Source organism: Callorhinchus milii, unplaced genomic scaffold, assembly GCF_018977255.1.
Source record: "Callorhinchus milii isolate IMCB2004 unplaced genomic scaffold, IMCB_Cmil_1.0 Scaffold4, whole genome shotgun sequence".
Taxonomy (NCBI): Eukaryota; Metazoa; Chordata; class Chondrichthyes; order Chimaeriformes; family Callorhinchidae; genus Callorhinchus; species Callorhinchus milii.
In genome coordinates, this window is record NW_024704745.1 from 79,430,828 (window position 1) to 79,454,377 (window position 23,550).

A 23,550-nucleotide genomic window follows, 5' to 3' on the forward strand; every position below is an offset into this window, starting at 1 on the left:
GCAACAAAATGCACAGTCACTGCACTTCACAGTAAAATCCAGGGAAACGGTTAAAGACCGTGAAAGGTGCAAGCGTGTGTCAGCCTGGCTCAGCGGTAGCGCTCTCGTCTCGCAGTCAGCAGGTTGTGAGTTCAAGCCCCATGTCGGACCTTGGAATCCCCTCTGCTCGGGTCCTGACCCAACTGTACAGCGCCTTGGGACGTCCTCCCGACGTGAAAGGCGCTCTATAAATGGAATCTTGTTGTTGTTGAAGCTGACGCTCCAATGCAGTGCTAGGGGGGTATTGCATTGTACATTGTCGGAGGTGCCGTCCTTCGGATGAGACATTAAACCATCTGTGCTTGTTCAGGTGGATGTTAAAGATCCCCTGGCACTATTTTAAAAGAGAAGGGAGTTTCTCTCTCCTGGTGTTCTGGCCAACAATCTCCCCAATAAAATCGCTCCATAACTGTTTGCGAGACACTGCTGTACGAAAATTGGCTGCCACGTTTCACCCACAAAATACACAGTCACTGTACTTTAACATGCATTCTGTGAAGCGCTTTGAGACGTCTTCTTACTATTAAGTGCAACGATTATTATTGTTGTCAATGATTGTTACTAAACATTAAGTAGTCGCTCTGGGATTGACTAACTCCACCATGTGGCTTGAGGTCCCATTGTAGTTGTTGACAGGGAAGCACGAGAAGGACCTCTGAACATGTCTCCTGAACTCCTTGGAGGCAAAGTAGTAGAGCAAGGGATCGAAACAGCCATTGAGAGTGTTGAGGGTGAGCGAGAGTTTGTACACCACGTAGATGGAGCCTCCCCAATTGGCCTTGACCATATGGATGATCAAGATGACCTGGGTAGGCAGGTAGCAGACGGTGAAGACCAGGAGTACCAGGACGGTCAGCCGGACCACATGTTTGTGGGATGCCCTGACGTGCTGTGGGGGGGACCTGAGCAGGGTTCGGATGATGCTGCAGTAGCAGAGAGTCATGGTGATGAAGGGGAAGAGGAAAAACAGCATTATTTGCATGGCGAAGTACAAGCAGAAGTACACCATCCCGGGGAACATGGATTTGGGCAGCACGTCAAAGCAAGTGGTGATGTTCAGGTCTTGGATGTAGATGGTCAAGTCAGTGTAGATGAAGGGGCAGTTACAGATGAGGACAAAGAGCCAGGTGAGCAGACAGAGAAAGCCAGCCATTCTGTTTGTGCAGAGGTGTGAGAAGCGCAGAGGGTGGACGATTCCCAGGTATCGCTCCACGCTGATCAGGGTGATGGTCAGCACCGAGCAGTGCAAGTTGCCATAGAAGAGGAGGGTGACCAGGCTGCAGAGGACACTGCCCACCTGCCAGTTGTTGCCGCTCAGGTGATACCCCACCTGGAAAGGCAGTGTCAGGCTGTAGAGCAAGTCGGTGACTGCCAGGTTGATGAGGAAGATGACAGTTGGAGTCTTCGGACGCATTCGGCAGCAGAAGAGCCAGAGGGAGATGATGTTCAGAGGAGTGCTGATGATAAAGACCAACAAATAGATAGTAGGCAGGCCATACAGCATGGTCTTGTCAGTGAGCATCTCCAAGGTACTGTTCAACAGCGTGCTCCTGTTTATCATCCTGTCCTGTCCTGTGGGGACCTAAGTTCACAACAAGAACAAGAACAACAAATTACATTTGTACAGCGGTGTTTCGTGTCAGAAGCTAACTACAACAACAAAACACGGTAACAACAACAACAAAATTACAGCCTGAGGGGTGAGGCAGTGGCGGAGTCTGGCAATGTTGCGGAGGTGATGGTAGGCAGTGCCGGTCATGGTGCGGATGTAGGGGAGAAAAGATAGTTCAGGGTCAAACAAGACACCCTGGTTCCTGACCGGCTTAGTGGCCTGATGCTGCCAGCGCCCGAGGTGCGGAGGCGCTGGCGTGAGCCAATCAGGAGAGCTCGGTTTTGCTGACGTTGAGTTGGAGAAAGTTGGCCCTCATCCAGGACTTGATGTCGGACAGGCAGTCGGTCAGGATGCCAGTAGTCCTGGAGTTCAGGGTGGAGGCAGAGAGATAGAGTTGGGTGTCATCCACATACATGTGGAAATTTACCCCATGTCTGCAGATGACATCACCAAGGGAGAGCGTGTAGAGGGTGAAGAGGAGAGGACCGAGGACAGAGCCATGAGGAACATCACACGAGATGGTGTGGGGGTTAGAAGAGAAGCCATTTGCAGAGACGAAGTGGAGGCAGTGTGAAAGATAGGACCTGAACCAGTCAAGGACAGAGCCTTGAAGGTTGAGGTGAGAGGAGAGGTAGTGGAAGCGGATTGAATGGTCCACGGTGTCAAAGATGACGGAGAGGTCGAGGAAGACAAGGAGGCAGAGGGAGCCCTGGTCACACATGGTCAGGATGTAATTTCTGCTGACCAGAGCAGTTTCCGGCAGCCCACACCTGGCCCTTAAGCGAGTGGAGATGGCTGGTGAACCAGGGTGAGGATCGGGAAGAGGAGGCAGTTTGGGAGGTGAGGGGGGCAAGGGTGTTGAGTGTGGTGGAGAGGGTGCTGTGGAGAAGAGTGAGTGCAGCGAGAGGTGGGCCAGAGGGGGAGGAGTTCAGAGGACTCCAGCGCAGCAGAGAGGGAAGCTAGAAGAGTGGAGATGGATCAGAGGTAAAGGTAGGGGAGGATTTTGGGGGGCAGAAAACTAAGAGAATTTTCAGAGAGAGGTGGGAGGGATGGCAGAGGGTAAGGTGTTCAAAAGATGGGAATGAGCCGGTGGAGTAGGGGGATAGGCAAGTGACACCCTGGAGATGAGGACCAAACCACTGCCACAACTGTTGGGGTGTGGGGCATAGTGGTAGGTATAGCCATGTGGTGTAGCCTCAGTGCGGGGGGAAGGTGTTACCCGGGGTGATCCAGGTTTCTGTGAGTGCCATGATGTCAATGTTCTCATCGAGGATGAGTTCACTGATGGCCAGGGTCTTGTTGGAGATGGAGCGGATGTTTTGAAGGCCATTGCGGAGTGGACAGTTGGCAGGGGGATGGGCGGGATGGGAGGGGGGAGTGGAATGGTTGGGAGGGTGGGTGGGGATGCAGATGAGGGAGGAGAGGTTAGCCCCCGGGGTCAGGGTCCGGGGTGGCTTGTGGGGCAGTGAGGAATGGGGCAGTCGGTGTGGCTGCTGCTGGACAGACAGCACCGAGTGCCACGATGAGCCCGGCGGAGGATTCCCAGGCTGGAGCAGAGGGAGGCAGTGGGGGTCAAGCAGAGATAGGAGGCGAAGTGGGCGGAGAGAGAGCAGGACAGAGCGGGAGAGTTGCAGTGAGGGGGGCATTTTGAGGGAGAGTCAGCTCGAGTTGAGGGCATTCATATAGCACCCTTCAGGCGGGGCATGGTGTCGGAGAGCTTAACAGTGACAGAGCCTGATGCCAAGATGGGAGGTGGGAAATAAAACATTATTAATTCAAGACAACACAACTGACATTGATCCAGCGCCTTTCACCTTGAGAGGGAGCGAGTCGGAGGGACTCTGGAATGGAATTGCAGAGAGTGGGAGCAGAATAGCTGAAAGCCTGGCTGCTGATAATGGAGCAGATAGTGCGGAGAACATGAAGCAGGCCAGCGTTCTCTGCATTTGATGTGGTTTGACCTGAACATCATGTCCTTCGCAAAGCACGTCACAAATGATTGCTGTTGAACGTAGTGATGGTATTGTTACCAATCTATTTTTTTAATCGAGGGGATTGTCGGCCTAGTCACAGTGGGGAAAGAGAAGGGAGCTTCCCTACCTGAAAAGAGAATAATTATAATAATAATCATTGCATTTGATACAGCGCCTTATCACATCTTCGAGATGTCTCAAAGCGCTTCAGAGAATAAATTGTAAGGTGAATTGAGTGTATATTTTTTTGGTCCAAACGCAACAACCAATTATGCACAGCAGAGTCCCACAAACAGTCGTGGATTGAAGTGACAATTTATTTTCTACATTCAAGTCTCCATCGTGAGCAAAGATGATAATAATAATAAGAAGGGAGTTTCTCTCCTAAAGTTCCGGACTTCTGTAGGATTTCTGTAATTAACAATAATAATAATAATCCGTGCATTTGATATAGCGCTTTTCACGCCGGGAAGACATCCCAAAGCGCTTCACAGAACACACTGTAAAGTGAATTGACTGTATATTTGTGGGCGAACGCGGCAGCCAATTGCGCACAGCAATGTCCCACAAACAGTCGTGGATTGAAAATGACCAATTTATTATTATCTTTGGTTTTGGAGGGATTATTATTAGGCTCTGTGTGGAGTAAGGAAACTTGCCCAAGGTTTGGCCCTCTGCCTGGAATTGAACTCAGGTCTCTCACTTGCAAAGCGAGTGCTCTAACCACTGAGCTACAGGACTCCTATTTTACTGTGTAAAATAATATTTCAAATTACATTTACGATGTTTATATATTTGAGATATATAATCAATCTCAAATGAGGGGAGTTGGTTATGACTAGCTTCGTAGAAACAACAACAACAACAAGATTCCATTTATAGAGCGCCTTTCACGTCGGGAGGACGTCCCAAGGCGCTGTACAGTTGGGTCAGGACCTGAGCATTGGGGGGAAATGGTCAGGGTGAGGGGAGGGAAGGGAGGGAGCGAGGAGGGGGTAGAGAGTCGAGAGGGGAGCTGAAGGCTCGGTCAAAGAGAAAGGTCTTGAGACCGGCCTTGAAGGAGGAAAGGGAGGAGGCGGCAAAGGCACTGGGGATGGAGTTCTAGAGCCTCGGGGCTGAGAGGCTGAAGGCCACCGATGGTAGGGCGGTTGGGGCGGGGGATGTGGAGCAGACCGGAGCCGGAGGAATGGAGGGAACCAGAGGAACGGAGGAGGAAGAGAAACAAAAGACAACAACCAACAAACTGTTTATAAACAGCAAATTGTTTTCGTTCCTTATCAGTCAGTTTCTCATGGAAAAATGGTCGGCAGCTGGAGAGAGCTATGTTGCATTTGTTTTTACAAAGGAACCATCTTGCAAAACACAATAGGTGAAAGGTCACCTCATCACCGGTATGAGCGGAGATCGATTCGAAAGAGAAGGAAGAAATTGGAACTTGGAGTCGCGAAACATATTTCAGCTTCTAAATAAGGAAGATCAAGACTATGATTTAAACAACTCTCAACGTACAATAATTCCTGGAAACTTTTGGGTGATATCGAATTGGGAACTGTACACCAATACTTGGATACCTTTTGATGGACATATATTTGGACATTAAATTCGATATTGCTCCTGTATCTCTTCTGCAGCATTTAGTTTGGTCAACTTAAATCATTGTGAACTATCGTCAATACGTAAGTATCATTCTGATGTATTCTTTTAATTACTTATAACTATTAATTACTTATAACATAACAGCGAGTTGTTGCTTCTCAGCTTCCCTCCTTCCTCTCCCGCCACTCCCTTCTCGATCTCCTCCAATTGGGCTTCCGTGCCGCCCACAGCACAGAAACAGCCCTGGTCAAGGTGACAAATGACATTCTGCGACCAGGGCTCCCTCTGCCTCCTCGTCCTCCTTGACCTCTCTGCTGCTTTCGACACCGTCGACCACTCTATCCTCATCCACCGCCTCTCTTTTCACCTTAACCTCCACGGCGCTGTCCTTCATTGGTTCAGATCGTACCTCTCACACCGCCTGCACTTCATCTCCACAAACGGTTTCTCCTCTCGCCCCCGGACCGTCTCGTTCGGCGTTCCTCAGGGCTTTATCCTTGGTCCCTCCTCTTCAATATCTATATCTCCCTCTTGGTGACATCATCCGCAGACATGGGGTCAACTTCCACATGTATGCGGATGACACCCAACTCTACCTCTCTGCCTCCAACCTTGACTCCAGGACCCACTGCTGTCCTGACAGAATGTCCGTCAGACATCAAGTCCTGGATGAGAGGTAACTTTCTTCAGTTGAACGTCAACAAGACCGAGGCTCTCCTGATTGGCTCCCGTCAGCGCCTCCTCACCTCAGGCGCTGACAGCATCACCGTCCATGGCTGAGCCAGTCTGGAACCTTGGGGTCTTGTTTGACCCTCAATTATCCTTCCACTCCACATCACCTTCAAAGCCCCCCATGGTCTTACTCTCCTCTACGACCTCCTAACCTCCTAACAACCTGTTCACTCCCTCCGCTCAGCGGGCTCTGGCCTGCTTCATGTCCCCTACCTCACTCGCCCCATTATTGGTGGGCGGGCCTTCTGCCACTCTGTCCCCATCCTCTGGAACTCCATCCCGCAGTCCCTCCATCTCACTTCCTCCCTCGCTTCCTTCAAGACCCATCTCAAGACTTTCCTCTTGGACTGTGCTTTCGATCCCCTGCTTTCCCCTCTGCCCTCCACCCTCCCCGACCCCGACCCCCAACTCAGGTCTGTAACTCTGTCTGTCCAGCAACTTGGGACGTCCTCCCAACGTGAAAGGCGCTTTACATATGTAATTTTGTTGTTGTTCTTGTTGATGTTGTTTTGTTGTTGAGCGGAGGGAGCGAGCAGGATGTTATATATTTACAGTATATTCTGTGAAGCGCTTTGAAACGTCTCAATGATGTGATAATGACAATGTAAAGTGAAATGTACATTGACAGAATCACACAGCACCATCAGGCTCTGCCCAAAACCGCTGTAAAACACAAAGTATACAGTCAATGCACTTGACAGTATATTGTGTGAAGCGCTTTGAGACGTCTCGAAGACGTGATGAGGCACTATATCAAATGCGAGGATTATTATTAGTATTATTGTAAATGGAATAAAGTGGGTGATTGAACAAAAGGAATATTGAGCACATGGAGAGATGGTGGAAGGAGGAGTTGGCTTAGATTTAGGTGACTCATGTAAAGAAAAAACGACAGTTCAAGGCTCAATAGCTGTCCACTGTAATACTAATGGAGTTATGAAAAATTTGGCGGCTCTCAGAACTTGATCTCATCCCCAATGGAACTTCCAGTTTAGTTTTGAACCTAGTGTCAGTTCCTCATAGTCTGTTCACTCACTGAGAGAGGGGTTTCCCTCTGTTATATCATACCAAGTGGGAAATTTCTTCCTCTCACCCCTCTTCCCCCACAGAGCCACATAGACACACACGCACTTACCTAAATGTAAAAAAAAATTAAAGAAAAGCAAAATACAGCCGGTGCTGGAAATCTGAAAGGTCATCGACTTGAAACGTTGACTCACTTTCCTCTCTCCATAGATGCTGCCTGACCTGCTGAGTGTTCCCAGCGACTTCTGCTTTTATTTTATAAAAAATTATAATTGTCAACCCACCATTAATTGTGGGACACTGCTGTGTGTAATTGGCTGCCGCATTTCGCGCCAAAAATATACAGTCAATCCACTTTACTCGAAGACATGATAAGGAACTATATCAAATGCAAGTGGAGTTCTGTAACTCAGTGGTTAGAGCACTTGTCTCATAAGCGAGAGACCTGGGTTTGATTCCCGGAAGGACAAAATGCTACATAAGTTTCCTTACTCCACAAGACTCTGTTTACCAGCAGTGAGTTGTAACTTCATCGTTAGTCAATTGACAGATCGGTTTCCGGGGGCAGAAAAGGAGCTGTTACTCTGTTAGGTATTTACTATAGACCTCCAAATTGTGGGAAGAAGATAGATGAGCAAATCCGGAAGCAGATTTCGGAGAGTTGCAATACCAATAGAGTAGTGATAATGGGGGATTTCAATTATCCTCACATAGACTGGGAAACACACAGTGTAAAGGGCAAGGAGGGGGAGGCATTCCTGAAATGTGTGCAGGAAAACTTTCAGGATCAGCATATTTCCAGCCCAATGAGGAAGGAAGCGGTGCTGGATTTAGTTCTGGGGAATGAGGTGGGGCAGGTGGAGCAGGTTTCAGCAGAACATCTGGATAACAGTGATCACAATATCATTAGGTTTAGAATAGTTATGGAAAAGGACAACAATCAATCAAAGTGGAAGTGGACTAATTTCAGTGAGCTAAAAAGGAACCTGGCCAAGATAGATTGGAAAGAAAGATTGTCAGGTAAGACAGCAAATAAACAATGGGAAACCTTCAAGGAGGAGATAGTTCAGGGACAGAGCAAATACATTCCCACAAAGGGGAAAGGTAGGACAGTCAAACCTCCCTGGATGACAAAGGAAATTGGGATTAAAATAAAACAAATGTCAGGTCCAAAACACACAGGATAATCAGATAGAATATACGAAGTACAGAGAAGAAGTGAAAAGAGAAATAAGAAGGGCGGAGAGATTGTATTAGCAAAGATTAGCAGGAAACATGAAAGGGAAGTAAACGGTTAGTCAAAGGTAGGGTGGGTCCAATTAGGGACCCCAGTGGAAATCTTCTTGTTGAGGGAGAGGGCATTGGCTGATGTACTTTGCAACTGTCTTCACAAAAGAAGACGATGCAACCAATGCCACAATATCACAGGAGTGTGAACAGAAATTGGATATCATAAAAATCAGCGGAGAGGAGGTACTGAAAAGCCTGTCGGTGCTCAACATAGATAAGTCCCCCGGTCCGGACGGGATGCAGTCTAGGTTACTGAGGGAAGCGAGGGTGGAAATAGCGGAGGCTCTGGCCACAATCTTTCAAACCTCTTTGGACACTGGAGTGGTGCCAGAGGACTGTAGCTCAGTGGTTAGAGCACTCATTTTGCAAGTGAGAGACCTGAGTTCAATTCCAGGCAGAGGGCGAAACCTTGGGCAAGTTTCCTTACTCCACACAGAGCCTAATAATAATCCCTCCAAAAAAACAAAACAATAATAAAAATTGGTCATTTTCAATCCACAACTGTTTATGGGACATTGCTGTGCGCAATTGGCTGCCGCGTTCGCCCACAAATATACAGTCAATTCACTTTACAGTGTATTCTGTGAAGCGCTTTGGGACATTTAGAAGACGTGAAAAGTGCTATATCATATGCAAGGATTATTATTTTTATTATTAAGGTTGCAAATGTGACTCCCTGTAGAAAAAGGGGCAGAAGGATAAAGCTGAGAACTACAGGTCAATCAGCCTAACATCAGCAGTAGGGAAACTTCTGGAGACTATAACCCGGGACAATATAAACTCTCATTTAGAAAGATATGGTTTAATAAAGGACCATCAACACGGATTTGTTAAAGGCAGATTGTGTCTGACAAACCTAATAGAATGCTTTGATGAAGTGACTGAGAGGATGGATGAAGGTAGTGCAGTCGACGTGGTTTATATGGATTTTCAAAAGGCATTTGACATAGTGCCACATAAGAGACCTATAAACAAAATAGAAGCCCACGGTATTAAAGGGACTGTGGCAACATGGATCCAGAACTGGCGAGGAGACAGAAAGCAGAGAGTGGTAGTAAACTGTTGCTTTTCTGACTGGAGGGAGGGGTGTAGTGGTGTCCCTCAGGGGTCGGTATTGGGACCACTGCTCTTTCTGATCTATATTAATGATCTGGACCTGGATATAGGGAGCACAATTTCCAAATTTGCAGACGATACTAAGTTAGGGAAAGTAGTTAATGGTGAGGAGGATAGACTCCAAGAGGACTTAAACAGATTGGTAAAATGGGCAAAAACGTGGCAGATGAGGTTTAATGTGGAGAAATGTGAAGTGCTGCATTTTGGTAGGAAGAATGAGGAGAGGCAATATAAACTGATGGTACAATCTTAAAAGGGGCAAATGAACAGAGAGACCTTGGGGTCCACATGAGCCAATCTCTGAAGGTGGCAGGACAGGTAGATAAAGCTGTTAAAAAAGCACACGGGATACTGGGCTTTATAAATAGGGGCACAGAATACAAAAGTCTGGAGGTGATGTTGAATATTTATAAAATACTGTTAGACCTCAGTTGGAGACTACATTCAGTTCTGGGCACCGCACTTTAGGAAAGATGTTCGGGCATTGGAGAGGGTGCAAAGGAGGTTTACCAGGATGGTACCAGGAATGAAGGACCTTAGTTTGAGGAGAGGTTAGCAAAACTAGGATTATTCTGCCTCGAGCAGAGAAGATTAAGAGGGGATTTAATAGAAGTTTTCAAGATCATGAGGTTGAACTGGGAAAAACTGTTTCCACTGGCAGGTGGGTCAGAAACCCGAGGACACCGATTTAAGATAGTTGGTAAAAGAAACAAAGGGGAGGTTAGGAAAAAAAATGTCACCAGCGAGTTGCTCGGATCTAGAATGCATTAACTGAAAGGGTAGTGGAACAACTTTTAAGGGAGAAGTAGATGGGTATTGGGGAGTACAGGATTGTAGGGCTATTGAGAGAAAGCGGGCCATTGGGCTTGAGTTGGATTCTCTTTTAGGAACCAGCGCAGACGCGATGGTCCGAATGGCCTCTTTCTGTGCTGTATGATTCTATTATTCTATGATATGCAAACACACACATAAACTCTCTCACACACCCTCACAGACATACACACATCAACACATATATACGTACACCCACACAAATATATACACACTCACACATACCAACACAGACAAAATACACACAAGTTTAACAGCTCATTCGGAGCACGGCGCCTCCGACAATGTAAGACACTCTGCCTAGTACAGCCCTGGAACGTCAGCTTAGATTGTGAGCTGAAAGTCCCCATGTGGGACTTTGAACCCACAAACCCTGACGCAGAGGTTAGAGCACTGCTGTCACCTTCCAAAACCATGTACTATACAAAATTTTCTGGAGTTTCCAAAAGGGACAAGTCAGTAAATCAATGCCCGATCACAAGGCAGGAAAGAGTGGGTAGCAGAGTTAAAACATTGCCAGGGCATGGGAGTGTGTGTGGGTGGGTGGGGGAGAGGAGGGGAGGGAGTTAATTCTGAGGATCTGATACATACTGTGTTGTGGTTTGGTGCTCAGGTGACCAATGTTGATGTCATTTACCGTCAATTGGAGAATCCCCCTCCCCAGTTTCTAGACTTTTAACTTATGTTGCGGAGTCATATGTTTTGGGGAAGAATCCAATTTACGTCAATATTAATAATAATCCTTACACTTGGTAGCAGCACCTTTTTTTGGGTTCAGCCGGGTGTCTGACACATACAGAAATCCACCTCCGTTCTTCAGAGTATCAAAACTAAGCTGAGCTTCATAATCCCACCTACACATGGAAATCCCAGAGATAGATTGTTGGAATGGAATGCGCTCTCTCTTTCTCTCTCTCTCTCTCTCTCTCCCTGAAGGGACACATCTTGGTTACCTAGAGTATTAGGCACAGGTTGGCAAGAGCCAAGGCTTGGGGGAAGCCCAGAGTATATGCGTTTGGGTAACTACTGGAGTCTAACCAGCTAAAACCACATAGCTTCCGATTGATAGCACCTTTCGTATTGGGAGGTTGTCTCAAAGTTCTCCACAGGATATACTGTAAAGTGTAGTGACTGTGTATTTTAAGGGCGGATGTGGCAGCCAATTTCCGCACAGCAATGTCCACAAACAGCCATGAAGTGAGTGACCAATTTTATTTGAGGGATTGTTGGGCAGGACAACGGGGAAGAGAGACATTCCCTTCTCTTTTCAAATAGTGCCATAGAATCTTTAACGTCCATTTCAACAGACAGTTGGGACCTCGGTTTTAAGTCTCATCCAAAAGCCATCACCTCCAATAATGCAGCGCTACCCAGCACTGCATTGCAGTGTCAGCTTAGACTATATGAGTTCCAAGTCCCAACACGGAGTCTTGAACCCACAACTTTCGGATTCAGAGGCGATAGTGCTATCTACAGAGCCAGACTGTCACACTTTTGAGGGGAGGAGAGGGAATAGAAAATAGATTGATATTTAGGTAAATACAGCTAATATTTATTAATGTTCCAGATATCATGCATCAGGTATCATGCATCAGCCTGGTCTGGCTTCATAAATCCAGCGCTTGGAATCCACCTTCATTGGTTTCTAGAGAGGGAAACAACTGCTTCGCAAGCTCTGCATCTCCAACTGGTGGAACCATCGCTCAATGGGAAGGGACGTGTATCTGAGCTGCAGACAGGAAGATGGTAGCAATGCTCTCACACATTTCAGGCTGAGCTGTGTTGCCCACCAGGAAGACAACAGGGAGTCCCTGGTACCTGCCGTCCACTTAGTGAGGGCTCAAACTCGTACTTGTCAGTGTCAAATTACCAACTAGCGACTTTCCTCCTTGGAGCTGATCTGTCTCCAATGTTGTCTCTCTTTGGCAATGGAATGTGGAAATGTACTCTCTGTCGAAAGTATTGTTGTGGATTTACTTTGTCAGTTTCCTTTAGCATCTTATACCTCTCTGTACAATTATACTTAGTACCTTGAGACATCCTCCCAGTGAAAGGCACTTAATATACTGTATAAGAATTATCATCAGCAGCAAATATAGATAGTTGCCCCTTTCACACACCCACAATGTAAAAGCTAACTTTTAAAACGCTCACTTCTGGTCAGTAATAATAATAATTATAATAATAATAAACAGTAGATGGTTTGAAGAGAGAGAGAGAGCTCACAGACTAGGCAGACACTTCCCTCCAACGCTTGGAGAGAGGTACCATCCTTCGGATGAACGACAAACAGACTCCATCAATCCCTGTCCAGGTGGATGTTAAAGGATGTTAAAGGCACTATTTGAAGAGAGAGGGGCAAGTTTCTCCTGGTGTCTGAACCAACAAACGCTACAGTTAGAATTGATCATTCATCTCTCGGCTATTTGTGACACGTTGCTGTGCACAAATTGCCTGCCCTTGCAGCTCTATAAAGCTCTGTGATGTGTTCTGATAGGTTTCGAGATGATTATTGAGAATTATTATTAAGACTTTTCAGGTAGATATGAGTCATTTTCATCAGATTTGAGGTAATTCAACATTTCAAGAAAAACTGCAAATTGGATCCGCATCTCTCTCGGGAGACAGAAAGACTTTGATCAGGAGACAGCCCCATCTGTGTCCATTCAGGTGGACATTAAAGATCCTTCGACTCTACTTGAGAAGAGAAGGGAGTCTCTCTTTCCCAGTGTCCTGGCCGACAATTTGCCACATAAGTATTGTCCATTCACTTCCTGGGGGTGATAATCCCTTCAAGACATTTTTTTTTAAATAATAATAATTTGGTCACTCAATCTACGACTGTTTGTGGGACACTGCTGTGCGCAAGATTGGTTGCTGTGTTCGCCAGCAAAATATAGTCACCACACTTCACAGTAAAGTCATGTGAAGCGTTTTGAGATGTCTTTTGATGATGTGATAAAGCACTATACCAAATGCATGGCTTGTTATTATCAGTGTTATCATTATGTTATTTTCAAATTACCAGGGTGGACGTTTAGAGAGGGAGATTGGAGCAAATGTTATAAAATATGGATATGGTACCAGATGTCTGAGAGAGCTATTACATAAAGATTTCACTTAGTATTGGGCGTGAGTCTATTTTTGCCTTATGGCTGTGAGTTTAAGACTGTGCAGAGTGAATGCTTTCTTGTGCTCCATCTCTGTGAATACTTCTGAGACGTTCTCCTGCATGAGATGGGCAGTCTACGTGCAAATTGCTGTTGTCGCTGGGATTCTGAAGCCCCCCCCCCACCCAGTTGCAGTTGCCTTTTCACATATTCCAGACTTCTCAAAGCGTTTTCACAGGATATACTACAAAGTGATGTGCCTGTATGTATTTTGTGGGCAAACTCAGCAGCCAATTTGAGTGACAGTACCCCCCGGATAAAATTAGCCAATTTTGGGTGATAATACCCCAAACACCCATCATGTGAGTGACTGATTTTATCTGGGGTATTGTCACCCAGATTTTGTCTGGCCCTATTTGAAAAGACAGAAGGGAGGGTCTGCTGGTATGCAAATTAAAAGGCAACAGAAAATAAACTCCATTCTCTTTTCAAGTAGCGACACAAGATCTTTAACACTCATCTGAACAGGCATCGATGAGATCTCAATTCAACATCTGATCTGAAGGACAGCACCTGTAATAATATGTCGCTCACCCCCAATTCCAACCCTACCATGTTCATCTACACTGTGAAGTTAAAAGCTTCAAAAAAGCTTTTGAGCCAGGAACCTTGTAATAATAATAATAATCTTTCAATGTGATAATAACATCTTTTACATCAGGAGGATGCCTCAAAGCTCTTCACCAGATTTACTGACAATGCAGAGCTCCACCCAACTTGTTTGACCCTCAACTATCCTTTCTATCTCACATCTGTGCCATGATGCATTCTGCCTTCCGCCACCTCCGCAACGTTGCCCGGCTCCACCCCTGTCTCACACCGCAGGCTGCCAAAACCCTCATACGTGCCTTCATTACATCGAGGCTCAACTGTGCAAACTCCCTGCTTGTCGGCCTCCCCAACTCCTCCCTCCACAGGCTGCAGATCATCCAGAACTCTGCAGCTCATGTCCTCTCCTGCACCAGGCTCCGTGACCCTATCACCCCATCCTTGCCCAACTCCACTGGCTTCCCATCACACTGAGGATACAGTTCAAGATCTTGGTCCTCACCTTCAAAGCCCTCCATGGTCTTGCTCCCCCTGACCTCCCCGACCTCCTAAGTGCCTACCACACTGTTTGCTCCCTCCGCTCAGCGGGCTCCAGCTTGCTTCACGTCCCCCGTCTCACTCGAACCACTATTGGCGGGCGGGCCTTCTGCCACTTGCCCCCATGCTCTGGAACTCCATCCCACAGTCCCTTTGTCTCGCCCCCTCCCTTACCACCTTCAAGACCCATCTCAAAACACTCCTCTTCGACTGTGCTTTCAATCTCCCTCCTTCCCCTTCTGTCCTCCACCCTCCCCCACCCAGACCCTCAGTCCGTAACTCTGTCTGTCCAGTGCCTTGACAGACATGACAGACGTCCTCTCGACATGAAAGGCGCTTTACACATGAAATTTTGTTGTTGTTGTTTCTTTACTGAGCACAGTGTCAGAAACCGCTTGTTAGTCGATAGGCAGATCGTGTTCCAGTGGTAATATTCCCTTCAAACCAAAATTGGTCACTCAATCCACGACTGCTTCATAGAATCATAGAATTGTACAGCACAAAAAGAGGCCATTAGGCCCATCGAGTCTGTGCCGTCTCTTTGAATAGAGCAATTAATGTCAATCCCACTCCCCGGCCCTTTCCCCATAACCTGCAAACCTGTCCTCCTCAAATACCCGTCCACCGCGTTTTTAAAAGTAGTTATCGAATCGGCCTCGACCGCCCTTTCAGGCGATGCGTTCCAGATTTGAACAACTCGCTACGTGAAAAAATATCTTCTCCCCTCCCCTCGGCTTCTTTTAGAGAGTATTTTGAATCTGTGACCTCGAGTCACCGACACTCCCACCAGTGGGAACAGTTTTCCCTTTCTAACCTATCAAATCCCCTCATGGTTTTGAAGACCTCTATTAGGTCCTCGTAACCTTCTCTGCTCCAATGAGAATAATCCTAACCTCTCCAGCCTTTTCTCATCATCACGGTCCCTCATTCCTGGTACCATCCTCATAAATCTCCTCGGTGCCCTTTCCAATGCCTTAACATCCTTCCTATAGTGTGGTGCCCAGAACTGGGCGCAGTATTCTAACTGAGGCCTAACCAGTGTTTATATCGGTTAATCATAACCTCCTGACTCTTGTACTCTATGGCCCTATTTATAAAGCCCAGTATCCCATATGCCCTTTTTACAGCCTTATCTCCCTGTCCTGCCACCTTCAAGGATTCAGTTACCTGCCCCCCCAGGTCTCTCTGTTCCTTCACCCCCTTAAGATTGTATTACCGCCTATATTGCCGCCCCTCACTCTTTCTACCAAAATGCATTACCTCGTATTTCTCCACATTGAAACTCATCTGAGTGTGGGACACTCACTGCTGTGTACAACTCGCTGCCATGTTTCATCCACAATATACAGTATATTCTGTGAAGCACTTTGAGATGTCTCCATGGCACTGTATCAAATGCAAGGATTATTATTATTATTTTTATTATCCTAGCATTGCGCTTGATTAGCAGCCAGGAATCTGAGCTCAAAATTCTGACATAGGGCTTGAACTCACAGAGGAAGAGTGCTGCCAGCAGAGCCAGGCTGATGATTGATAAATAAAGATTCACATCGCGGGCAGACACACAGGAACCAGCCCATTAAGAGGTTCATTATCTCGAGTCTGCCATTATAAATGTATGATACAAATAAAGATGTGTTACAAACACATTACGTAATGTACCTCCCACGTTATCTCTTCGTCAATCCACTTTATAGTGTAGAGGTTGTGCCATATAGATCTTTGTGATATCTGGAAGCTCCCCCTGAGACGGGAAGGCACACTAAGTGAGTATGCCGTAGGAAAGAGTTCAACACATTTTTGAAAGCAATCATAATTCTACATTGATTCACTGTGTGAAACAATGACAAGCTATGGGGTTTTAGCTGGTTAGACTCCAGCAGTTTCCCCAACGCACACTCTGGGGTCCCAAGCCTTAGCTCATGCCAACCTGCGCCTCATACTTTCCAGAATTAGGCAAGCAGCGTGCACGTCTCCAGGGAGAGAGTACGCTTTCCATTCCAATCCATGGGAATTGCCATGTGTATGTGGGATGCATGGAATTTTCAGCTTGGTTTGGAGACTCTTAAGCACGGTGATGGGTTTCCTTATTCGTCAGACCCTCGGCTGATCAAAGATAAATTTATGGTAAAATCCTTTGAGATATGTCTACACGATGAGACTCATTAATATTAATATTATCAGGTTAAAGAGGTTAAACAGGTTAAGCCTGGATGTGCAGTCACTGAGCCCAGTACAAAATTCCACATTTGCATATTTTAAAAGACTCATACCACAACAGCTTTCAGTAGCAGAACCCAGAGGTACTGTCTGAAGGAAATTTAAGAAGTGATAAGTTACATAAAGCTATATTAAAAGATAAGAAATGCTAAACAATAAAAAGACCAAAACCCATCTCGTTCGCCTTCCACCTTCCAGGCGGCCGCAAGCACATATGAACTAACTACGTACTGTATTCCATAATGTTATTTCCTAATTATAAACTATCTAATCTGTGTTTGATGGAATCAACATTTCCTGCTTCAACCGTCTCCCCGGGAAGCCTGTTCCACAAGTTCACTATTCGCTCACTGCAATAGTGTTTCCATAGATTGGTTCTGAATTTACTCCTTTTCAATCGCCGGCTGTATCCTGTGGTTTTACTATTCTGGTCTATTTGAAACATGATCTACATTGTCACGATCTACATTGCCAATATTAATATATAGCTGAGCCCATCAATTTTAGACACTGCGGAAACAGTAGACTGCCAAGTTAGATCAGCTTCACAAGATACCTGTGACTGCATTTCACTCCGTGTGTATGTGCTTATCATAATAATAATCATAATCCTTGCATTTGATATAGCGCCTTATCACGTGGAGACGTTTCAAAATGCTTCACAGAATATACTATAAAGTGAATTGCCTATATTTTGTGGGTGAATCACGGCAGCCAATTGTGCACAGCAGCGTCCCACAAACAGTCCTGGATTTAAAGTGACCAATTTATTATAATTTTTTTTAAAAGAATTATTACCCCCAGAAAAGTGATCCGCCAATCAACGAACAGCCGGGTTCCTACTTCTAGGGAAACAGCGTGTGGAGTAAGGAAACTTGCCTAAGATTTTGCCGTGCCTGGGAATCGAACCCAGTTCCTCTCACTCGCAAGGCAAGTGCTCTGACCACTACACTACAGTTTCATTGTGTGTATATGTATGCATGTGATTTGAGCTAAAAAAAAATACAGATTTTTAGAAAAAAATAACTTACCGGTTATCTTTTTATTCCCTGTTTGGACGTTCAATTCAGTTCTCTTCTGTTCTACTTATTCTAAGCTGCTGAGTTAGTGAGGTAGAACTTCAGTACTATCTCAAAGAGAGGATGCTCACTCACTGCTGATTTATTTTTCCTTCGCAACAATGACTGCTGAGCTGAGTTGTCTGTGTGCGTGTGGTGCGTGCGTGTGTGTGTTTGAAATTAAAACCTCAATTGCCTTCACAGTGTCCGCTGCCTTTCTTCGCTAGGCACGTTGTATGAGTCACTTTCCCTTCACAGCAAAGCGTGGGTATGCTGTTGAGTCTGTGACACTGTTAATTCCTCTATCCTCCCACACTAACCCAAATGTAGATGCTATCCTTCCTTTGCATGTGGTTTCACACAATGTAATCTTGCCAGTTGGGCACGCAGAAGAACATGAGAATTTGCTAGGTCAAAGAAGACTATAGTCCATCCAGTTCGCCTTCCCCACCCTGGCAGCCGCTTGACATGTTGTGTCCCAAATTATATAATAATAATAATAATAATAATCCTTGCATTTGATATAGCGCTTTTCACGTCGGGAGGACGTCCAAAGCGCTTCACAGAGGACGTCCTAAAGCGCTTCACAGAACACACTGTAAAGTGAATTGACTGTATATTTGTGGGCGAACGCGGCAGCCAATTGCGCACAGCAATGTCCCACAAACAGTCGTAGATTGAAAATGACCAATTTATTATTGTTTTTGGTTTTGGAGGGAATATTATTAGGCTCTGTGTGGAGTAAGGAAACTTGCCCAAGGTTTCACCCTCTGCCTGGAATTGAACTCAGGTCTCTCACTTGCAAAGCGAGTGCTCTAACCACTGAGCTACAGGACTCCACTCTATACTCCACATATACTCTATCCCAAGATATTATTTCCCAACAAAAATCGGTCTAATTTGGAGTCCTGTAACTCAGTAGTTAGAGCACTCACCTCACAAGCGAGAGGACCCAGGTTCATTTCCAGGGCGGGCTATAGCATTGGACAAGTTTCCTTACTCTACAACAACAACAACAAAAACAAGATTCCAATTCTATTTTTATAGCGCCTTTCACATCGGGAGGATGTCTGTCTCACTCTCTAATTTGCTAATTTACACCTCTGAGTCAGCAAATTAGTAACTATTGTTTGAAATAACGGTTGTCACGCAGTTATTCTCCACAGTTTCAAGATGAATTTGTGTTGGATACCCTTTAAGAAAACAAAGACCAATTAACTAGGAACAATGAAAGGGAATCAGGAAATAGAAAAGCAGGGAGAACTGAGTAGAGGGATTTTGGTTGGATTGTTGGATTTGTAATTTCTGATCTGAGAATAACAACAACTTGCACTTATATACCGCCCTCCAAGCAGGGTAGAGACTCAGAGCACTTAACAGTGGTGGAGCCTGACTCCGAGCTGGGGGGAGGTGGTTGTACGCACAGTTCAAGAGGAAAGTTTTCAGGCGGAACTTGAAAGAGGGGAGAGAGGGGGCAAGGTGGAGGAATTGAGGGAGAGCGTTCCAGAGTTTCGGGGCATAGCTGAAAGCGCGACCTCCGATGGCGAGGCGGAGGGTGTGAGGGATGAGCAGGAGTCGGTGCCAGTCGAGCGGAGGTGCCGGGTGATGGTTTGGAGAATGAGGAGGTCAGAGAGGGAGGGAGGTGGCAGGGAGTGAGGGGATTTGACGAGAGTGAGCAGCTTGAAGCCGATCGGTTCAGTGATAGGGAGCCAGTGAAGCCTGGGCCAGAGCTGGAGAGGTGAGGTTGTGGAGCTTGATTGGGGTCAGTCTGCGAGCGGCAGAGTCGGAATGAGCTGATCTTGTGAATAGTGGAGCTGGGGAGACCGGCGAGGAGTGCTTCAGTAATCCAGGTGGGAGGTGACAAACGCATGCACCAGGGTTTCATCCGTATTTGGGGCCAGGTACAGTCTGAGGCGGACAATGTGGCGGAGGGGAAGGAAGGTGGTCCTGGTCAGGGACCAGATGTGGGGGAGGAAGGACAGCTGGGGGTCGAACGGGATGCTTAGGTTGCGCACCTGCGCCCACAAATATACAATCAATTCACTTTACAGCATATTCTGTGAAGCGCTTTGAGACATCGAGAAGACGTGAAAAGCGCTATATCAAATGCAAGGATTATTATTATTGGTTCAGTGAGTCTGAGGGAGAGCCCAGGGAGGTTGAGGAGTTTAGATCCACAGGAGTGAAGACATTGATGGGAGCCAAGAAGTATGGATTCCGTCTTGTCCATATTCAGCTGCAGGAAGTTTGCACTCATCCAGGCCCTGATGTCTACCAGACAAGCTGATAGAACATCAGGGACCTGGAGTTGGGATTGGAGGAGACAAAGTAGATTTGTATGTCATCTGCAAACATGTGGAAGTTTACCCAGTGTCTGTGGATGGCATCACCCAGAAGGCGCATAAGGTATATGAGCGAGGAGAGCTAATGGAGAGCTAATGGAGAAGGATAGCGTGGTCGACTGTGTCGAACGCGGCAGAGAGATCCAGGGAGGAAGAGGAGGTAGAGGGAGCCCTGGTCACAGATAGAGAGGACATCATTTGTGACTTTGACAAGTGCTGTATCTGTGCTGTGGGTAGAGCAACCAACCAGAGTGCAGGAGCTCGTGGAGGGAGAGGTGTGACTGAAGTTGACCTGCAGCAATGATTTCCAGGACTCTGGCAAGTTGAGCTGCAGCAAGTTGCCAACCAACTCTGGCAAGGAAGAGTTGGTTGGAAATGGGACGGCAGTGTGAAATCGACCGCGGATGACTCTATCTGTCTACTCCACCCTCGATTCCAGGAGAATTGACGTCCTGACTGTGTGTCCGACATCAAGCCTGGAACAGAACCAGCTTTCTGTAGCTGAATGTCAGCAAGGCTGCAGGCCTCCTGGTTAGCTTGCCCCAGTGCCTCAGCACCACGGTTGCACACTTCACCTCAAGCTAGTCAGAAACTTGGGTGTCATGTTCGACCCTCAACTATCCTTTCTCCCCAAGATCCGTGCCATGACACTATAGCTCAGCGGTTAGTGCACTCGCCTTGCAAACGAGACCCCTGGGTTCAATTCCAATCAGGGCGAAACCTTGGGCAAGTTTCCTTACTCCACACGCCTAATAATAATACCTCGAAAACCAAACTAAACAATAATAAATTGGTCATTTTCAATCCACGACAGTTTGTGGGACACTGCTGTTTGCAATTGGCTGCTGCGTTTCGCCCACAAAATATATACGGTTAATTCACTTTACAGTCTATTCTGTGAAGCACTTTGAGACGTCGAGAAGACGTGAAAACAACAACAACAACAACATTGCATTTATAGAGCGCCTTTTCACGTCGGGAGGACGTCCCAAGGCACTGGACGGTTGGGTCAGGACCCGAGCAGTGGGGAAATGGTCAGGGTGAGGGGAGGGAAGGGAGGGAGCGAGGAGGGGGTAGAGGTCGAGAGGGGAGCTGAAGGCACAGTTGAAGAGAAAGGTCTTGAGACCGGCCTTGAAGGAGGAAAGGGAGGAAGCGGCGAAGGCACTGGGGGATAGAGTTCCAGAGCCTCGGGGCTGAGAGGCTGAAGGCCCGGCCACCGATGGTAGGGCGGTTGGGGCGGGGGATGTGGAGCAGACCGGAGCCGGAGGAATGGAGGAAAAGCGCTATATCAAATGCAAGGATTATTATTATTATTATGACCCGCTCTGCCTTCCCCCACTTCCGCAACATTTCCTCACTCCTCAGACCAACGAAACCAACACTCATACATTTGTCACCTCAAAGCTCGACTATGGAAACTCCCACCTTGTCGGCTTCCCCAACTCTTCCTATTAACGACAAGTGACGAGCAAAATTACGCAATAGATTCCACAAGCCATATCCACAGTATCTGAAGGCATTTACTTGCTTGAGACTCAATTGAGTTAAGCGGTGTGGGCATTTTTATTAACTTTTTTTACATATATATTGCACACATGAAAAAGAAAGCAGTTTCTTTCTCGGCCAGTTGTTAAATTGCATTGTGTCCATCTCCTGCGAACCGTGATGGAGGAGAAACGTGTGTGGATGGTCTGGGTGGGTGGAAGGATATATGGGGGGTGCAGGTGTGGGGTGGAGAACGATGCAGCCAAGTGGAGGTTTCAATCTTTGAGGTGAAGTCTAGGATCTCTTCGCACTTGGCGTTTGATGTGAGGATAGAGGGGGCTTGAGGGGGTGCATGGAGGAGGTGATGGATGGTGGAAAACATCGTCTTCGGGGTAGAAGAGTTTTCTACACATTGATTGTTGAAGCAGTAAGTAGGAACCCGGTTGTTAGTCAATTGGCGGATCACTTTTCCGGGGGTAATAATGCCTTCAAAATAAATAGAAATAATTTGGTCATTCAATCCATGATTGTTTGTGGGACGCTGCTGTGTGCAATTGGCTACTGTGTTTTGCCTATGAAATATGCAGTTAATTCACTTTACAATATATTCTGTAAAACACTTTGAAACATCTCAAAGACATGATATCAAATGCAAGAATTATTATATTATTATTATTATTTGGAGGCCTAAAATTTCTCATGCTTTTAGCCTTCAGTTTGCAATGTTGCACTTTAAGGATTTTTTGGCAATTTTGGGGGAAATGCTTAACCTTGGACTTACCTAGAAACCAGTTACGATTATAATAATAAACCTTGCATTTGATGTAGCGCCTTATCACATCTTCAAAGCATTACAAAACCCTTCAAAGGATACACTGTAGAGTGGATTGACTGTATATAATAATAATCCTTGCATTTGATTATATTATTATACAGTCAATCCACTGTATATATTTTGTGGGCGATGATAATAGTAACAATGGTAATAGTAATTCTTACAATAATAATCCCTCCAAAACAAAAAACAATAATAAATTGGTCATTTTCAATCTACGACTGTTTGTGGGACATTGCTGTGCGCAATTGGCTGCCGCGTTCGCCCACAAATATAGTCAATTCACTTTACAGTGTGTTCTGTGAAGCGCTTTGGGACGTCCTCCCGACGTGAAAAGCGCTATATCAAATGCAAGGATTATTATTATTATTATTACATTTGGTATAGCGCCGTTGATGTTGGGAGAATGTGTCAGAGTGCTTCACAGGGTTTACTGTAAGGTGATTGTCTCTTATTCAAAAGGCACCATTTATACGGCTTTGAATCCTTTAGTTACAGATCAAACTTGTTTCAAAATACCTTAACTGTATCTTGGCGGGGGCGGGGGGGGTGGCGGTGGGGGAAATGCCATCATATGACAGTGCTAAAGTAAATGATGGGGAAACCCTATTAATGAAATTTGGGGTGTAAATTTGCATAGGCCACGAGTGAAATTACATTGAGTTTCAAAGAGCAATATGAGACTGAAACACGCCATACTCCACTACTGGTGCTCATTCTCCACAAGAGTCTCCACCCTATCAATCCCTTCTCTATTCTCTTCTCCCTCATGTAAGCATCACATTTTCTCTTAAATATTTGATGTTTTTTACTTCAACCAGTTTGCGGCAGTGAGTTCCACTTTCTTACCACCCTCTACATGAAGAAGACCCTCCTAAGGTCCCTTTTAGATCTGCTACTTTATATAATAATAATCCTTGCATTTGAGACGTCTCAAAGCGCTTCACAGAATTCACCGTAAAGTGAATTGACTATATGTTTTGTGAGTGGAACATGGCAGCCAATTGCTCACAGCAGCGTCCCACAAACAGCCATGGATTGAGTGACCAAATTAGAAATATTATTATTTCTTTGAAGGGATTATTACCCCCGGAAAAGCGATCCGCCAATCGACTAACAATTGGGTTCCTTTCACAATC

At 46.1% G+C, this 23,550-nt stretch overlaps 1 protein-coding gene across 1 annotated transcript; it reads right to left on the reverse strand.

Moving 5' to 3' along the window:
* Positions 1-588: 588 nt before the first annotated feature.
* Positions 589-1,600, reverse strand: LOC103177216 (P2Y purinoceptor 8-like). The gene has a single exon (XM_007891292.2). The coding sequence runs from the start codon at positions 1,598-1,600 to the stop codon at positions 608-610; it is 993 nt and encodes a 330-aa protein (XP_007889483.2). The 3' UTR covers positions 589-607.
* Between the last annotated feature and the right edge of the window lie 21,950 nt (positions 1,601-23,550).